Genomic DNA, 19,580 nt, shown 5'->3' on the forward strand with positions numbered 1-19,580 from the left:
GCTCTAGCATTCCTGGTGACAAGTGACTAATTCAAGCAAATAGTTACTATGTCTGGGCTTTATCGTGTTAAAGAGAAAATGTGTTGCTAAAAATATGATGACCCCTGGCACTTTATTGCTATGGTCTAAGCAACTGAGGCTAATTACTGATTTTCTGTATCATCTAAGCCAAATCAAGAATTCCACCTAGAGCAGTTACTGCAGAAATATACTGTGTTAGGCCCCAGCTAAGCTTCTGTTGATTTGAAGTTTTTTTCCTACATAAAAAGTACAAAAATACTCACTGAAGGTTACTGAGAAATTGTTTGATTTGACATAAAGATGAAGACACACTTCTTTCCTTAGTACACGTTGTCATTCACAGGATAACTTGCATCACACGCGATTTAATGAAAGCTCTCAAATAAGCGATTTTATTCCTATCCATGATTGCAGACATTTACAAAACCATAACATCTGAGTTCACCTTAAAAAATAACTTATATAAAGCAGTGATATACACAGCACAAAATAGTTCAGGGAGGGGCAGGAGCAACTTTTAATAATTAAAATGTAAACGTGAAAAAAAGGATGGAATAAAAGTCCCTACTCATTTCTACGTAAGATGTCATGTGATAGTTATTTTACAATGTCCTGTGGGTCAATGTATGTATGTGCGTGTGTCCATGTAACATACACACATACAATACATTCTCTTTCCCACACATATACATACACAGATAATCATTTGCAGTTCAGTTGAGGGCAATTCTAATGCGCCGCTCCGTACAGTTGTTCGAATCACGTTTGGACCCGCTTTCTTCACAAAATAGGGGAGAGAGCAGGAAATAAAAAGGTTGGTTTGGTGTGACTGAGATTCCTTTGTTTAACTGTACACTGTGATGAATAATTTTCTTCCGTAGTAGTTCTGTGAAGGGCTGACTCACTGTGGTTTCCATGAGGAGACTTGGTAATGGATCACACACTCATTGTCATGCTAGGGGAGTACTAGGAGAGAAGAATCCATATTTTAACAACAATTCTACAGGCCACTGACATCCCCCTTGGTAAACAACAGTAACTGTGAATTTTAATACTTTTTATGAACAAGCTTTTAAGACACCATAAAAATTTAGAAAGCAGGAAAAGAGTAAATTATATAGAATTGACTGTCCTGAAATGTTAACTATTTCCTCTGGAAAGCAACCAGTCCTGTCCTCTCTCTGAGCGTAAGGGGCTGATAGGTACCTGGTCCCTTAGCTTTTTTTCTTCTAGCCAGATTCAGGTTTTATGGGCCCTTGGAACAACTAGGACAAAAATCTAGCCCAAGGTCGAATCATATGAAATAAGTATGGGGGGCAGGCTAGTCTTCGTTTTTCTGCTAGCTTGGTTAAGATGGGAGGCTACTAGCCTCTCAGTGCTTGTTTCCTCACCTGTTAATTCTGCTTAATGATAGTGTTAATCTTAAAGGGGTTTTGGGAGGTTTGAATATAAACCCCTTAAAACTATGTACTTATTGGAAACACAGAAATGTGCTGAGTAAATGCTGGATTAATAATTGAACTTCTAGCTGGCCATAAGAAATCCTCACTAGAGCACTGAAAAATATCAATACTTAACGAGTCTGATTTATACTTCAGCATATAAACTTCCCTGAAACTCTGACTCCAATCTCAATCCACAAGCATTTCTGGGTGGGAGTAGGGGCTCTGCGCCAGGTGCTGCTTGTCCGTTTGAGGCTGACCACTGGTAGAGGCGAGGCTTTCAGAAATTTGGAAACAGAGTCTTATAAACGATAAGTAGAGCAGTTATTCTGATAATGATGACAATATACCCTCATAAAAAGCTTTTCTAAAGCTTTTTGTTTTGTATTGGGGTATAGCTGGTTAAGTGTTGTGATGGTTTCAGGGGGACAGTGAGGGGACTCAGCCATACACACGTGTACCCATTCTCCCCAAAACTCCCCTCCTCTCCAGCTGCCGCATAACGGTGAGTAGAGTTTCATGCGCTATAATGTAGGTCCTCGTTGGTTATCTACTTTAAATAAGGCCCAGGTATTACTTCTTCTCCACAACTCCAGATGTGTTTCTAATGAGCAGCCATGTTTAAAAACACCTGGACTATATGATCTTTTATTTTTATCTAGTTTGTTTCACTTTTTCTATTTCATATTCAGTGCTCCCAATTTCATTTAGTTTGTTTTTCAATTTCTCCATCACTGTTGTGTTTGATGTTCTTTCTCAAGTCTATCAAGTACAGTAGAAAAGCTTTTGTGTGTATATATATGTAAACAGTATGTATAATATATATTTTAGAAAACATGAATTTTTACCTAACTAAAAAATTTGACATTTGGATTCCATTTGTTTGACTTAGTATGAACAGATGCTAGATTTCTAATTGAAAAATAATAGATATGCAACAAGCAACAAAGGTTTCCTCTATAGCACAGAGAACTGTAGTCGATATTTTGTAATAACTTATAAGGCAAAACAATCTGAAAAATGATACGTGTGTATGTTTACCTGAATCACCTTGCTGTGCACCTGAAACATTGTCTGTCAACTATACTTCAATAAAACACACAGATTAAAAAAAACTAAATACAGCAGTGTGCACATGTCCATCCTAAACTCCCCAACTATCCCTTCCTCCATGCTTCACCCTCGGCAACCATGTTTGTTCTCTAAGTCTGCAAGGCTCTTTCTGTTTTGTAAGTAAGTTCATTTGTATCATTTCTTTTTAGATTTGACATATAAGAGATGCCATATGATATTTCTCCTTCTCTGCCTGATTTCATTCAGCATGAAAATCTCTAGGTCCCTCCACGTTGCTGCAAATGGCATTATTTCATTCTTCTTGATGGCTGAGTAATATTCCATTGTGTACAGGCACCACATCTTTTCTCCATTCCTTTGTCGATGAGCATGCAGGTTGCTAAATGTCTGGGCTCCTGTAAACAGGGCTTCCATGTGCCCTCATACTCTTGAGGAATAGACTGTGATGGAAGAGTACTAGAGTAGCATTGCCCAACAGAACTTACTTCAGTGGTGGCCACGTTCCACAGCCTGTGGTGTCCAGCACGAAGGCCACTAGCCACATGTGGCAACTTGAGCACGTGAAACGTGGCTAGGAACTAAAATTTTAACTTGATTTAACTTGAACTTGTTTAAATGCAGCTGGTGGCCTCTGTCTTGGACAACACATTCTAGATCATCTGTCATGGGAGAAGCATCTGCTACAAATGGAATGTTCTCTGGATGAAGGGGGTTTCCAGATTAGATGTAAATACGAGGTCTTAAATACTTGACATGTTTTATAAAAAACTGAGGACCAGGGCCTTTTCATACTGTTCATGGGGTTCTCAAGGCAAAAAATACTGAAGTGGTTTGCCATTCCCTTCTCCAGTACATCAGTTGATGCTTTTGAACTGTGGTGTTGGAGAAGACTCTTGAGAGTCCCTTGGACTGCACGGAGATCCAACCAGTCCATCCTAAAGGAGATCAGTCCTGAATATTCATTGGAAAGACTGACGCTGAAGCTGAAACTCCAATACTTTGCCTACCTGATGTGAAGAACTGACTCATTTGAAAAGACCCTGATACTGGGAAAGATTGAAGGCAGGAGAAGGGGACAACAAAGGATAAGATGGTTGGATGGCATCACCGACTCAATGGACATGAGTTTTCCAGGAGTTAGTGATGGACAGGGAGGTCTGGCATGCTGCAGTTCACAGGTCACAAAAAGTCAGACATGACTGAGAGACTGAACTGAACTGAGGACCAAGGCAAAAGGGAATTCCTTTTAATGTGGTACTAATGATTGTGCCTCATGGGAAGAGGCAGATAAAGTGAGAGGGTTTGGTCCATTCTGCAAGGGCTTAACCAGGAACAATGATGATCCTGAGAAGAAAGGCATGAACCTTCTGAAAAGGCAGCAGAGAGAACAGATGATGTGAACTCCAGATGAGCTAAGGTGGTGTAGGAATCAGAAATGAGGTATAAGGTGTGGACTAGATATGGATGGATGTGTTAATATGGAGAAAGCAGGATTTCCCAGGGAAGAGTGCAGGGCGACAGTGGTTCAGCTGGCAGAAGTCTGGACTGAAAGGCATCAGTTTGATCTATGGCTTAAACCCAAAACCCCACATTGATCTTGAGTAAAAGTAGATGACTAGGCCTGAAAACGGGTCACCAGAGCCTAAGAGGAGGATTGTTAATCCTTTAAACACAGGTCCAATCAAGAAAAAATCTACCTGTTAATCATTTAATAGCCTCAAATTTCCATTCAGTCTAGAAAAGCTAAATTAGACATGTTACTGACTTTCCATGTTGGAGTACAGTGAGTAGGTTGATAAAAGGGGAGACTGCTAGAAAAGACAAAGGGAATTTGATTTGATAGACAATGTCTTCCCCTTTAAGCTTGATAGTGGCAGCAAAAAGCAAAGCTAAATAAAGCCCCAAACCCCAAACAATCATAGACAAGGATCTGTGAAGTGGAGCCCACCCTGAACCTGTGCTGGGAGGGCATCTACCCCCAACTCATCAGGAGAAACCATGCAAATCTCCATGACAAGGAACGGCAGCATGCTGCCACTGCCACAAACTATCCACAGACTTTGACAAACGATTATATTTTGGTATTTGACATTTAGGAGCAAGACTAAACAAGAAAATAAATGGATACCAATGTTTTACTAAAAGTAGAAAACATTAGAATATGGCAAAATGGGCACAGGAAAGTTGATGCTGTTCAGTCACTAAGTTGAGTCCGACTCTTCACGACCCCCATGGGCTGTAGCCCACCAAGGTCCTCTGTCCATGGATTTCCCAGGCAAGAATATTGGAGTGGGTTGCCATTTCCTTTTCCAGGGGATCTTCCCAGATCAGGGATGCTTTCTATGGCTACTGTTATTTATAGTAAGAATCGGTGAATCAGTCATGTTGCACACAGAACCTTCTGTGATGATGGATATGTTCTATTCTGTGCTGTCCAGCACAGCAGCCATTAGCCACACATGGCTACTAAACCCTTAAGATGTAGCTAGTCTAATTTAGGACCTGAAAATTTTAACTGGATTTAATTTTAAACAACACAGCAAAATCATCAATCATTATTTTAAAGACAAAGACTTTAATGGGTATATTGTGCCAATCTAAAAACAGTAAAAGCCTTTAAAGCTTTTCTGAAAGGACTTCAAAGGGTATGTTGGAAAAATTTTCTGGGTAAGTCATAATTAATTCTACAGACCATCTCATTTAATGCACATCCTGAATAATCGGATTTTTAAAATCCCTGAATCCTTTTTTCATAAGGATTATTCCAGTTCATTCATATGTCAAGTAACATTAGGTAATATTGTTAAGAATACATTACAGTATTCATTCTAATTATACACTGTTTAAAAGTATGCATATATCCAAACAAATATATGTGGACATGCCCTGCTACCAAGCATGTTTATTGGTTGTTCCTATTTCTTAACACTAGCAATTGTTAAGATTTTAAATCTGTAGTATTTCAAATGTCTTGAGCAAATCTTACAGTAAAATGAGAATCTGTTACAGATTCATTGGGAAGTTAAAGAGAGTTAGGTTTATTCAGGGAAGAAACTGAGTGGAAAAATAGGGTACACCAAGAAAGTCAGGGCCAGATTTAGTCAGAAAGGATGGACGCATCATCTCTAAGCAACACGACTCAGAAAAATTAGCAAGCATCTAATAAAATTTAAAATTTGAAAGTACAAGTAACTGTAAAATGAGGCTCTGAGTATATTTGGAATAGTAAAATAGATTGTGTGTAACTAGTAAAATAGTTACTAAATTATAGTTACAAAATAATGTAAACTAATAAATAGTAAAATAGATTGTGTCTATATAAATGACGGGCTATTTGCACTGCTAAGGCTGTAAACCACTTATCTGCTATTGCTTTTATTGAAACTGCTTCAACTAAGTGAGATTGAGGGAAATTACAAATTTTCTAGGAAAACTCACAGAGTGTGCAAGCAAAGAGGAATTTTGCTATTGATTGCTATTCAAGCAGAAGAGAAACAGCTGACTTTTTTCCAGAAGTAAAGAGAGAGTAGGTGTTAAACAGGGTATCGTGCTTAGAGACATGAAATACTCATGGCGCACTGTCCTGAGGCCACACTGCAACGCTTCTGTCCTGCCACTGCGTCAGTGCGCCATGGAATATTCCCGTGTTTACTCGGGAGGCTGTGGCGTCAGGTTCCCCTCCGTCAGATGGGAACAGTTTGGCCTTACGAAACTGTTGACGTGTCAGTGTTTGGTTTAGCATGTGTAGTATGAGCCAGAGAATTTATTATGCCCACTTCAGGTACCGTGGACTTCATCGGAAGTATCCATTAAATCTTCAACCAATGTGTGTGCATTTCTGTTCTCACACTTTAAGAACACTTCAGATCCTATGTTTATTTCTAAGCATCTAGATATTTTCTTTTCTTATTAAATAAGAGATAATATTACAGGTACCTGAGCTGAACTAAAGTGAAATAAATCTAGTGTGTATGTGGCTATGTTAAAAAAATACATGGGGGCATATGTGATTTCTTTGCAATAGCAGAAAATGACAAAAGGCAGTAAGGGTAATAAGAAATGATCTACTGCCTTGTTGATAATTCCTATTTGGCAACATGATTTTGACAGCACGTTTGCTCAGCTGATTATAGTTCAGTGCTAAGGTGAAGTATTATGCTAAATTAATTCAAGAAATAAGACTGCTTTCTCCTGAGAGGCATGAAACACTATTTTGAATTAAACCTTTTTGTATTGTTTTCAAAACCAAACATTTTCTAGAGTCTGAACACTAGGGGGCATCTTTGTTTTTTGAAATAAAGGCTTGTTTATGATTTCCCCCCGCCCCAAAGAGTCTGAATAGTGGCTCTATTTTTTTGGTTCACATTTTTCTACATAAAGTGTGTTGGCACTTCAAGGTTTCTGCCTTTGGGTGGACATTTCCGTCTGTATATGGATTACATTAAGCAGCATGTATGAAATAACTGGGACAGTGTCTGTAACAATCAGTTAATAGATGTTTGCTTCCTTCCCAGGCTTCTTCTGTGGTTAAACTTCAAAATAAAGAGTGACAAATGCTCAAAAGGCAGACTGCTCAAAAATTTTGGCTTTACAGACTTTATGTGCATTAAACACTAGAATCTGATTGCATGTCTAGTCACGGGAAATGTTTTCTTTTTGAATTCATTAAGCAGTTCTGCTTTTCCTTGATGATAGTAAAGCTAACTTAGGAGAGATACCAAGTCTATTTACAGCTTTAAGGCCTTACTACATTTGTCTACATATGTCTACATACTACTACAATTTGCCATGAATTTCTTTTGTCTTCCTCCTCTCTGCTCCGTTTCTTGATCTTTTAAAGTGCAAACAAAAATGCAGTAGAAGAATCCCTATCAAGGGCGTCATTCATAGTGGAGACCCCCTCACAGGGTGGGGGCGGGGATGGCCGGTGGCCAGCGTGGACCTGCTTCTAGGGCTGCGCTACCTGCTTCCAGGGCTGCGCTACACTCCAGGCAGAGGCAGGTTTTCCACCCCCATCCAAGTAGTTCTCTTTGGGGGACTTTTCTAGTGGGGACGAGAGAGGGGAGGGGAGACAGGCTGGAGCTTTCTGTTTTTTGTTTTTTGTAACTCTGCATAGCAGCTTGGCATTTTACCTCCTTCCTGGCTTCAAGGGTAGCAAGGCCGGGCTAGGGGTGGGGGAAGCCCTGCTCAGCTGCTCTCTATGCTGTGCACACAGTCCCAAAGGGATGTGCTGTTTGGTGTGTGCATAGTCCACCTGGGGCCAGAGGGCGAGGCTGGTGTTTACACAAAGTAGATTTTAAACTCCCCTTCTCTCTGGTTTTCTGATCACCACGAAAAGCTCTCTGATGCCCACTATGAAGCTGGCCCCTCCCCGACGAACAAGCTGTCACCAACAAGGAGTCTGGGAAGGAAGAGTGGGGAGAGTTCCTCTCGTCCCAGCCTCTAATGTCACATGGGATCTCTTTAAAGAAGTTTTCTTGTCCAATACAAAGCTAATAAATTTCCTCAGTGCTCTTTAAACACATGGTTTGTATCTATTAACAGTACCTGTTAATCTGACACGTGGTTTAATTAGTTGTGTGAACACATTTTCCCCATCAGATTTGCATTCTTTGAGGTTAGGGATGTGTTATGTTTATTTCAGAATACTTTGTCCTTAACCTAGTGCTCTGCATACTACAGGCTCAACACATGTCTAATTGAACTGAATTAATTATCATTTACCTCACTGAATTATAAAATTTTGTTACTGGAAGAATTAACATAAAATGAAATTAATGTCTCTAATTAGATAAAGAGAATAGTAACTAATTAAAATTAATTTGTCCATAGTCTTGAAGCAAACTAGAGAAAGAACCAGGATCCAAAAAAACAAAATCCCATAACCCTAAGCGTTATGACAAACTACAAAGTTTCTCACATTTTTCTGTTTCCTCGTCACTGATGGGCTAATCCTTTGATTTTTTTAAATATAAATTTTTATGTATACCTTTCTTGTTCCCACTAATTGTATATAGCATGCAAATAAAAGCCAAACTAAAAATCAGTGTAATCTTATGTCTAGTTTTAACAGAAGTCAAGTGTCAAATTACAGGAAGTCTTGTCCCAGGTAGAGGTGCTAAGTCAATACCAAGAAGTAGAAGAATCCACAGAACACTCGATCTTGGGTTCCATTTGGGGACTTGGCCATTCTGGGTTAGTTAGGCGTGCTACAAGCTACTGCTTCAAATTCTGATCTCTGGTAAAGGCTGAATTAGGGCAAAATGAAGGTAAAGTCAGAAGGGTTTCTCTTCTGATCCTGCTTATAGTTTGGTAGATCCTCCATAATTTTAATAATGGCAGCACGTGTCCTGGAGGCACTGACCCTGTGGACATGAAACCAGCCTGGGTTCTGAAGTTCTTCATTCCAGTTCAGGCATTCTTAGCAGAGAACGTGGATTAGCACCACTGAGGAAGCTTTTTCACCTGGAAGTATGCTGGGCCCCACTCCCGGAAATCCTGAGTCACTGGGTCTAGGGAGGCTTCTGGGAAATTGTATCTTTAAAAATTCTACAGGTATTTCTAGTGTGAAAAAAACAGCTAGTTAACTATTGTCTAGTGTGATCATTCCTTGAGAAAGATGCCATGTTGCCCTTTTGGTCTCTCCAGTGCCTAGCATATTGCTTTGGCGAGTGCTCAGTAACTGTTAAATGAAGGAATGAATTTTATTGCTTCCCTGCTGCTGTCTGGAGTAGGCAATGGCACCCCACTCCAGCACTCTTGCCTGGAAAATCCCATGGACGGAGGAGCCTGGTAGGCTGGAGTCCATGAGGTCGCTAGGAGTTGGGCACGAGTGAGCGACTTCACTTTCACTTTTCACTTTCAGGCATTGGAGAAGGAAATGGCAACCCACTCCAGTGTTCTTGCCTGGAGAATCCCAGGGACGGGGGAGCCTGGTGGGCTGCCGACTGTGGGGTCGCACAGAGTTGGACATGACTGACGTGACTTAGCAGCAGCAGCAGCAGCAGCTGCTGCTGTCTATTTTTATGTAGACATGAACGCTGCCTTTGTTTAAAACTATAGTCTCACAAAAAATGATGTATCTAGTTCAGGTTAAATGTAAACAATGCATTAACACACCAGGCAGGAAAGTCTAGAGTGTGAAGCACAGGCATCTTAGAGACAAGTTTCAGAGCCTCAAAGGGTGACCCAGGACGCTTCAGTCACGTGGAGACTGAGGAAGGTGATCAAATGTGCAACCTGTTTCTAGCAGGTTCCTTCATAATGCATGATTTCTGTAGAAAAATTGTTCTTAGAATTTTCATTTTTGTAACCATGTACGTATAATCAGAGTTGAAAGTACATTTTTTTATGTTTTCAAAGAAATTCCACATTATTTTCTCTTAAAAGATCAACCTATTGAACTCTAAATAGTCATAATAATGGCTTCATGCATTTATTCTAAAGAAGAGCTTCAGAAATAAAATCTGGATATAATAATGTAGTCAAGGGAATACTTACACTCTCACTCTGAAAAGGATTTAAGAAATTTCCCCCCATTTCACCATCATCCCTTGGAGTGCCAGGCTGATTACTCAGGCTCATATTATTGGGAGAATTCTGTAAATAAGATTTAGAAAACAAAGCATTTTTAAGATTTTAATTTCCCTTTTACATTGTACTGTTTCAAACATGGAATCTATAGCATCATCTCTAAGAACAAAGTAGACATAATTCCTACCTCAGACTTCTACCATGGATTCCAGCTCATCCTTTGTACCTTGACAAGACCTATATACTTTCCCAAATGAAAATTAAAAAACAGAAACCCCAAATAACTCCCCATAACTCTTCATGTTAATCTCAGAATCAATATTTATTCAAAATCTCACCTTCAGTTTATGGAGTTCCTAGGACTCTGGAGATTTTAAGAAACATTTCCAGGCGGCCCATGATGAACAGAGCGGGCTACCCATTGATTAGAAAGGATGGAACGATGCCTTCCCTGGGTGATTTTACTAAGCAGACTCGAAAGGTCACTATTTTCATAAACATTTCCCTTTAATTCTACATGCGTTTTATGTAAGTAACACGATTTTAGCCATTACTTTTATATGAACCATAAGGAAAGAAAGGAAAATATTTAACGATAGTTAAGAACAAGAGGAATAAATACCCTAGAACTTGAGAACTCAGTATGTACTTGTAGAGGGAAAGGAGGCTCCTGTGTGGAGTGATCTCGAATCTTTTCCAACCATTTGTTTGAGTAGATATATTCAAAACTCTTAGGATAAAATGGTTGATAGGAGCTATCCAGTCAAACACTAAGTTAGCAGTATATTGCTTTATGCTCTATTTAAATTTTCTGGTCCCATTATTACTGTGTGGTTTTAGCCACATGAGGTCATCTGACACTCCACCTCGATGGGGAATGCAGAGTGGCCAGCAGCACACAGAGCTGCGGCTGTGACCGAGGGATTCTTGCAAAAATAAACGGCGAGGGTGAAAACTCTTACTTGGTATTTCAAATGGAAGCCAGGCTTTGGAGTCTTTTCCTGAGTCACTGCCATTTATATTCTGTTTCTGAGTAAGTTTAAAAGAAATTTATTTTAAAGAAAATTTCTGAGGATTCTGACTTGTGTCATAAAAATGAAAATTTCAGCAATGAGTTATTCCCAGAAGAATATAGGCTTTTAAAAAATACGGTTACAGTGTAAAGCAGAAACAGGTAGACGAGCTGGTGGAAATACAGCTCGTGTCTTGCCGTGCTCTGCACCTCAGGGGGAGGATCTGAGAAGACAGATTCTCTGAAGTCCATAGGAGCTCCATTAGCCAGTGAACCCCAAGGGCCCAGGAACCACTGCCTAATGGCATAAAGAGGGTTCTATCTTTTTGACAATTGTTTCTCCTATGAAAATGTGAATTTCCTAAGTATAAAATAACTTAACTTTGAAATGTACAGGGATAACTTGATTTCCTGAAAAAAACATTAAGGAAAATTGAGGTGCAATTACTTAAGCTACAACTCACTGAAATAAATTATTAATTAACTGTTTTAAAATAAGGAATGATAATATTGACTCAGTTCAAAAAAAGGGAAAATTTATTTTTAAAAATATTGTAAGATTTACCCCAAGTCTAGCAGTCTTTTTGGTCCAGACAGATTTGTCATTTCATGGATAAACCGTAATCTTGGAGTAAAAAATAATCTAACATAGCTCTATAAGGGTATTTGAGCTGTATACTTTGACGTACTCAAAAAAATGATGAAATAAGCCCTCTCCACCCTTGTGTAATATTCAGACCCCTAGTCAGAAGCCTGCAAGATACCCTGAGAGGATCAGCATCTCTGACTAAGCTGGGGTGCTTCCAGACTCTGTTGCACTTCTGCCATGTATCATTCCTTTAACAAATTTTCCATTTCATATTTAAACATTTTTTTAAAATTGGAGTATAGCTGATTTGCAATGTTGTGTTTCAGGTGTATCTCACGTGAGTAAGTTATACAAATACGTATATCCATTCTTTTTTTCTAAGATTCTCTTCTCATACAGGCCATTACACAGTACTGAGTAGACTGCCCTGTGCTACATGGCAGGTCCATATTAGTTATTTATTTATTTAGAGTACTGTGTGTATGTCAATCCCAATCTCTCAATTTATCCCTCCCCCGCTTACCCCATAAACTTCTTTTCTACATCTGTAACTCTATTTCTGTTTTGTAGATAAGTTCACTTGTACCTTTTTTTAAGATTCTACATATAAGTGGTAACATTTCTTAATTTACAACTCTAAAAGTCTGGCTACATTCATATTGATTCCTGATTCAAAGTGTCAATTAAAATATTTGAAGTTTAAAAGTAACAGTACATTAATATTTAAATACTTATAAAATACTTCATGGTGGTGCTTTCCCTGCAGTCTTTTCATAGCGTGGTGACTCAGTGTTAAGCTGTTTTATGAGCAGGTAGTGGTGTAGGTAAGAACATTGGGAGGAAAGTTAAAAGGACACAGCCTTATACATAAGTAAACTAAGTATCAGATCTCTGAAACTTGTCCTATCTAGGTCACGGGGTGTATCTGAACATTGTGAAATGATATAGGACATTAAAAAAAAAAGTGAGGTAAATTCTGTAAAATGTTGTGAAAACAACAGAAGTTGCTCAATGGGGAGACTAAAGGAAACCATCACAGTGCTGTTGATGGTCCCTGGATGACATGATGAGGATATAGGGAAAGACATACTCAGTATTGGCATTGTAGGTTGGGGTGAGGGAGCAGGTTATGATGGTGGGTGGCAATGAAGTGTCTATACGTTGCCTGTAACTGCAGCTCTGTTTTTGTGTAGTATCTCCAGTAGATTTCATCCACAAGACAAGACTGTAGTGCACAAAAATGGTTATGTTGGTCTAACAACTTTTTAAAATAGGAAATTTAAAAATGTAACACTGATGCTTGACAACCTAGAGGGGTGGGATAGGGAGGAAGGTAGGAGGGAGGTGACATGTGTATACCTGTGGCTGATTCATGTTGATGTATGGCAGAAATCATTACTGTATTGTAAAGTAATTATCCTCTAATTAAAATTTAAATTAAAAAAAGAAAAAATACAGGTTAAATTGGAGAATTAGGAAGATGCAACTGGAGGCTCAAGAAGGATTGTGAACAAAAATAAGCAGTAGTGTTTATTAAAAAATAATATCATCTTCCCATTCACAAAGAATGACTAGAAAAAGAATAGGATGAAAATGACAGAGCCAGGGAAATAAGAGAAAAGAGAGGAGAGCTTCTTGAGATAGCTGGACATGTGTTGGAAAGGAGGAAGAGAGGGAAAATGAAGTTAGTGACACCTTGCATAACTCAGTGTGAAAGCCTGAAAAATTAAGCAGTGAGTGGAAAGAAGTAGGGAAGAAAAAATTGGGAGGGGAGTGTACGGTACGTTTGATGCTGCTGATTAGAGATAAAGTGACCATTAGTGTAGTGGAGATGGGACAGACAATCGTGATGCCATCACCCTGACAGCCTGGTTAGAGCCCGCAACCTGGAATGAGCAGTGAGGCGCTGCAGAAATGAGATGCTTAGGAGTCCATTTGAAGATGGATGCAACTAATCATTTCTAGTACACTGTTGAGTGGCAAGTTTATTACTTGGGCATAATTCTTAGGTCAACTGAAATGTATTTGAACTTCCTTTGTAAAAGTTTTTCCTTATTGTAGTTGTTTGGTCTCCTTAGTTATACTAAGCTTTTTGGGGGCAGAGACTATATCTTGTTTAACTTTGGATTTTTATAGTCCAGATTAATGCCTTGGCACATTCATGTTTACTGAATGAAGGAATTCCTGCCTACATATATGAACCACTTGAGGGCTAAGATTATGTTTGTATTTAAAGAAGTCTTTTGTATTTTCCCACAGTGCACAAGGCAGTATTCAGTACGCAAAAGTACACAGTGGGTGGTCAATTAATGCTTCAAGAATAAACAGTACATCATTAGGCAAGAGAATGTTACTAGCAGTAGACACAGTGTGATGGAAAAACTTGTTTCTGGGAATAGGAATGGAAAAATAAGCATAGATGGTGTGGCAACAGATCTGATTGGAAGGTAGATTAGAAGATGGTACTTCATTTCTCACTATGGCCTTTAACAGTTTTTAAAGTGCTTTATAATTGCAAAGTACTTCCCCATGCAAAATTTTGTTTACATCTATGTAGTATACAAGGTTATGTTAGTGGAAACTTTAGGAAGATGGCCTTAAGCAAACTGGATGTTCCTGCCTTTGTGTAAAATAAATTATCTTTAGATATTAGAATATGCTTCTCAAATTTAACTTCAGACATTTTACTGTGACCACAAAGCACAATTCAGCCAACATCAATTGTCAGATACCTAAGATAGCCAATATAATCATGGTCACCTGGTTTGTAAAGGTGCTTCTGAGAAAGAAGTCTCTAATGGAATTATACAACGAATCTTATTTTGAAAACAAGATTTTTGAAGGCTTATCTAATATTTCCCACAGAGGTAAGATAGTGCCCATTGTATATATTTATCTATTTTTAGAAAAGAAAGAGCTTCCCAGTGGTTCCTAAACACAGACATCCAAACTGCATGTCAAACTTCTCGGGCCAAGCACACAAGCGATGCAGATATAATGTCAGGATGCCAATTAAACTTCTCTCTTTTTCAGTTTGAAGTCTTAATTTGGAAATATCCATAGCTCAACTTCATTTTACTTTTCTTGGCATCAGGAATTTTACTTTATTATACATGAATATAAATTCAAAGTGGAATTAAAAGTGAAGGCATCCTTTAATGAATTTCTGTATTTATTGGCAAAAAGCAGACTTCTGAGAGAGTCACTCTAGTGGTAGTTAATAATTAGTTCTTATCAGCCATTCTAAATATATATTTGACCCACAGAGAACTATTTTAAAATTCATCATGACCTAAAAACTATTTAGGTATTCTTCTTCAAAAAATATAAGGCATCTTAGCAAAGGATTAATTTTAGATACTCAGATGATTGACAGAGGAAAACCATGGACGTGTGCTATTAGAAGGGTAACTTTCCAACTTCTGTTAAGATAACTTCCCTTTAATTACTTTCTTACTCTATTTTATGGAACTGTAATAATGATTAAGGACATCAGCATTGCCTGATAAGGGTTTGAATGACAAATGAGATGTATAAATGTAATACTTCTTGCATATAATAGTCACTTTTTCAAATTTACCTCTTTCATGTTGCTCTAGACTCCTTTACATTTTCAAGATTATCTAAACGATGTCAGTTTGCTTTACAAATGTGCAGCAGCATAATGTGATTAAACTGATTGTTATTTCCTGGGTATCAGTTAATCATGTATATCACATCCTGTAAATGAATCTTAGCATGCTTTGAAACCTTCTTAAAAGACTCATTTTACCCTTTCCCACAGATTATGTGCATTAATATTTTAAACTTTTACTTAATTGTATCTCGCCTTCTACTTTCAAGCTCTTATTCAAGAACAAAATTCATAATGTTACTCTCATAATCTTAATAAGAGTTCAGATTAAAATCACAGAATATACAATACTCACCTTGGAAATACTGTCCATATCTCCTGAGCCTAAAACAAAATAGAGAAAAAAAGCCTTTATTAGGTAAATATTCTATTTATAAATTAAATATTCCTTTAATATAAACAAATGCAACAATCAAGTACACTGTATGTATTTTCCAATGCATGTCTCCTGGATTTTTGAATCTCAAAAAATTGCTTTTCTCTATACTATGTGGTGAATAAGTATCATCTGATGGCTAATTCAAAGAAAAATTGTAACTACTTCCCAATCATCTACTTTTTTTGTATAAAAAAATAACTATGGCTATCATAAATTCCTGAAAGCAAAATAGCAGACATACATATCCTACTCAACTCAAAATTTTAACATGTGTATACTAATATACATATGTGTATATGTTTACTAGATAGCAAGAGAGAAATCTCTTTTCTGAACTGATGCTTCCATAAATCTGATAAAATGTAGAATGGGCACTTGCAACATGACCTGACAATATTCTGAACCACATTTTACTATAATAACCCAAATTGAAGTATTTTTACTATAAAAATTTTGGCAGCAATCAATATGTGTGGCAATCCGTCAAAAGTTAAAATGTCTTCAAAATACAATGTTGTCGTTTTATTTTAATTCTTAGGAAAAATGGACCATCAATACTAATTTATTTTCTTACCTAAGAAATGGAATCACAACTTAGGCAACAAAAATAATCAAATCCTTGCCACAATTTTAGCTTTATTTTCAACTATTTACATAATTATCCTGGTATAAAAACATTATATTTTAATAGCACAGCATTTAATAGACAGTCGTAAAATGAGAGCCTATTAACATGATTAAGTTATAAACAAGCATAATAAGCTGTTAAATACTAAATATATATATAATTATGTAAAATATATAGTAATATTCATGATAGATAACAAGTAAATGTGAAAATATTCTGAAAATTCTATTCCAGTGAGTAATATAACTGAGAATCCTCTATGACCAAATGCTATCTTTTTATGAATGATATTACAATTAAAAGACTGGAAAGTAAATCATTTTGCAATAAATTAGAAGGTAAAACTCTAGAATGGTGCTGTCCAGTAGAATTCTGTGTGATGCTGGAAATGTTTCTTTGTGCTGTCTGTTATGACAGCCATCAGCAAATGTGACTATATGCACTTGATATGTAGCAGTGCAACGGAGGAACTGAATTTTGTGTTTAATTTAAAATCAGTCACACATGACTAATAAACACTGTAATGGGACTGTACAAATTAATATTTTGAAATCTAGAAAAATAAGCATATATCCTTAAAAGTAAAAAGTCTATCAAAGTGTAATTTCTTGATTACTGAAGTTACACAGCTTTTCAGAATACAAGAGGATGGTATTTCCTGACCTAGGGTGAAAGTTAAAGGTGTTCAGTCATGTCTGACTCTTTGCAACCCCATGGATTCTCCAGGGTAGAATACTGGAGTAGGTAGCTTCTCCCTTCTCCAGGGGATCTTCCCAACCCAGGGATCAGAGCCAGGTCTCCCATACTGCAGGCAGATTCTTTACCAGCTGAGCCATAAGGGGACCTAGGGTGGGGTTGTGAAATCTGTGTAAACCTGAGTTACTCATGGGCATGGTTTCTCCAACTTAAGTAAAAGATGGTTCTTTTTCAGAGGAAAAAAATTAGCACAAACCTCCAACCCCACTGTCAACTTTTAAAATAGTTTACGATATATGATGAGGATAAACATACAGATGTAAAAGAAGCATTTTTCCTTTATTTTATTTTTGCGTTTGGCCTGCCTACATATTCAGGGTGCTGTGTGACCACATCAATTTTTTACCACTTGTTTCTGATTCTAACTGTTGTGAACTTTTTGCTCACCTTGCAGGTAGCTGGCTTCATTTGGTAAGGAAACATCATTTATGAAGTATGTTTTCAACCATTGTTTGTACTACTTGAAATCAGCTTTATTATGAACACAGACAGTATGGGCAGTGTTTTTTCTTAAGAGAATCAGTTTATCCACAATATGGTAACTGGTTTTACTTTTTAAAAAGAGACAAACATTAAAAAGGAGAAATAAAATTAAGAAATTTTTGCAGAGAACCAAAGTTCCTCTGAGACTATGTCTATAGACCTTGGGAGATACCAGAGGCCCATTGGGAGGACTTCACAGTCCTCCAGGTGCCCAAAGCTGCAGCATCTCTTTCTATCATAAGCACTCAGATTTCGATAGGTTAAAGGAAATACCTGTGAGTATGAGCTCGGATAGAACAGTTCTCACACATCTACGTTTTCAACTGTTCTCCAGCCATCATAGCAAATATACTATGGATTAAACTATCAGTTGTAGGTAAAAGCTGAAGCATTTCAAAATAAGCTCCTATACACAGAAGAACTTTGTAAATCATGATATTATGTCAAATTAAGGTTTTGCTTTGAATTCATTTCTGAACATCAGATTTAATATCCTTACCTAAAGAGCCATTCATGTGATGTGACTCCATTCCTCCTAATCCACCCATAGGGCCATCTGACCCAGGGCCCATTGGAAACTATTTAAAAAATGGAAAAAATGACTGTGATCATATTGAAAACAGTTGTTTATCTCAATGTCACAATATCTATCTTCAACACTGTAAGATACTCCTACAACTTATTTTCATTTACAAGTTATAGAGATTATTTTCCTAGATTTCCCCCCAGCTTTCTAGAATCTCTATCTGCACTGCTATTTCCCTTATTTCATCTTCTCTATGTTCTGGATCTTCAAGCTAATCCTTATCCATATCCACAATTTCCTTAAGATATCCTTAACCAGAAAGCACATATGCTTTTGCTCAGTGCAAATGAGAAGTACTCTCTCCAATGCTGTTGACAAATTTTGCTATTATAAACCAGAGGTAATTCTTAAGAAGCTGTTAAAAGTATTGGCTTATTAACATGAACAACTGAACATTATACATTTTTTGTAGCAGACAATCTCTCATTGTTCAAATGGACAAAATAAATACTGTCATTTTGCAGGTTAAGTATATTTAGTGCCTTGGGGATAGCTGAATACACCTAAGTTGTCTTGGCAATCTCAACCACGTCAGTTTAATGACAATTAGGCATTCAAAAGCAGTTATATTTAACATTTTTTCAAAGTAGTGTTCCTTTATTTTCAAGTGAAACCTTACATTAGGAGTCTAGTTCAACACACGTGTGAACAGATGTGCTGTGGTAGACTAGGTGGTGGGAAAGTCCATGGCCTGCCGCTCAGTCTTTGCCTCAACTCCCTGGGATACCTCGGAGGAAGCTCAGACTCCACTTTGAAGACAGGCTATCTACAATCACCTTATATGTACAGTTAAGATACTGAAAACACTTGTTCTTAAAATTTCTCATGCCCAAGTAATTTCTTCCATATTGAATGCATGTATGTGTGTGGTGTATGTATATCTATAAATGTTGTATGTATGTGTGCCTATAGATGGGGTGGTGATGGTTACTCATCAAGGAGGCTTTAGGGGAAAAAACTGCCTCAGCAGACATGCTGTATATCACTGACTGTGTGGAAATAACATGGCTTTCCATCATCGTGCTCACCCATATCACATGCTTATATATCTTCCCAGGGTGATGCCAATTCTGTTGCCTAAAAGTATGGATTGTTTTTTATTTTCCAGTAACAACTTGGAATATGTATGCCTCTAAAGAGAGGTCAGAGAAATTAACTTTGAACTTACTGTTGTTTTTCAGCCTTTCCCGCCCCTCCCCCCGCCCCCCGCCACCCCAAAGCATAGTTTAGATCTGGGCTGAGACACTGGTGGCAGTGAGGCTCACAGCCTGAGCTCCTCCTTGGTTTGGTCCCTTTATCTGGCCATCACTGTGCTTTAAGCAACACTGACTGTAGGTATGATACTTCAAGCACAGAACACTGCAGTCCGAGCCCTCAACAGGCATTGGCTTTTGCTACCCCTGGCTCAAATAAATGATATTTGAAAGAATGACATGCTCATCG

At 37.8% G+C, this 19,580-nt stretch overlaps 1 protein-coding gene across 18 annotated transcripts in view; it reads right to left on the reverse strand.

Moving 5' to 3' along the window:
- Positions 1-385: 385 nt before the first annotated feature.
- SSBP2 (single stranded DNA binding protein 2) overlaps positions 386-19,580 on the reverse strand; it is a 311,038-nt gene continuing 291,843 nt past the window's right edge. For all 18 annotated transcript variants that reach the window (XM_069592559.1, XM_069592563.1, XM_069592562.1 and 15 more), the window contains 4 exons: positions 18,051-18,129; positions 15,601-15,629; positions 10,038-10,136; positions 386-987 (listed from right to left, as the gene is read on the reverse strand). In XM_069592559.1, coding sequence (XP_069448660.1) covers positions 958-987; positions 10,038-10,136; positions 15,601-15,629; positions 18,051-18,129 — 237 coding nt within the window. In that variant the 3' untranslated portion in view covers positions 386-957. The remainder of the gene's footprint in view (positions 988-10,037; positions 10,137-15,600; positions 15,630-18,050; positions 18,130-19,580) is intronic.

This window comes from Ovis canadensis, chromosome 5 (genome assembly GCF_042477335.2).
Source record: "Ovis canadensis isolate MfBH-ARS-UI-01 breed Bighorn chromosome 5, ARS-UI_OviCan_v2, whole genome shotgun sequence".
NCBI classification, from domain to species: Eukaryota; Metazoa; Chordata; class Mammalia; order Artiodactyla; family Bovidae; genus Ovis; species Ovis canadensis.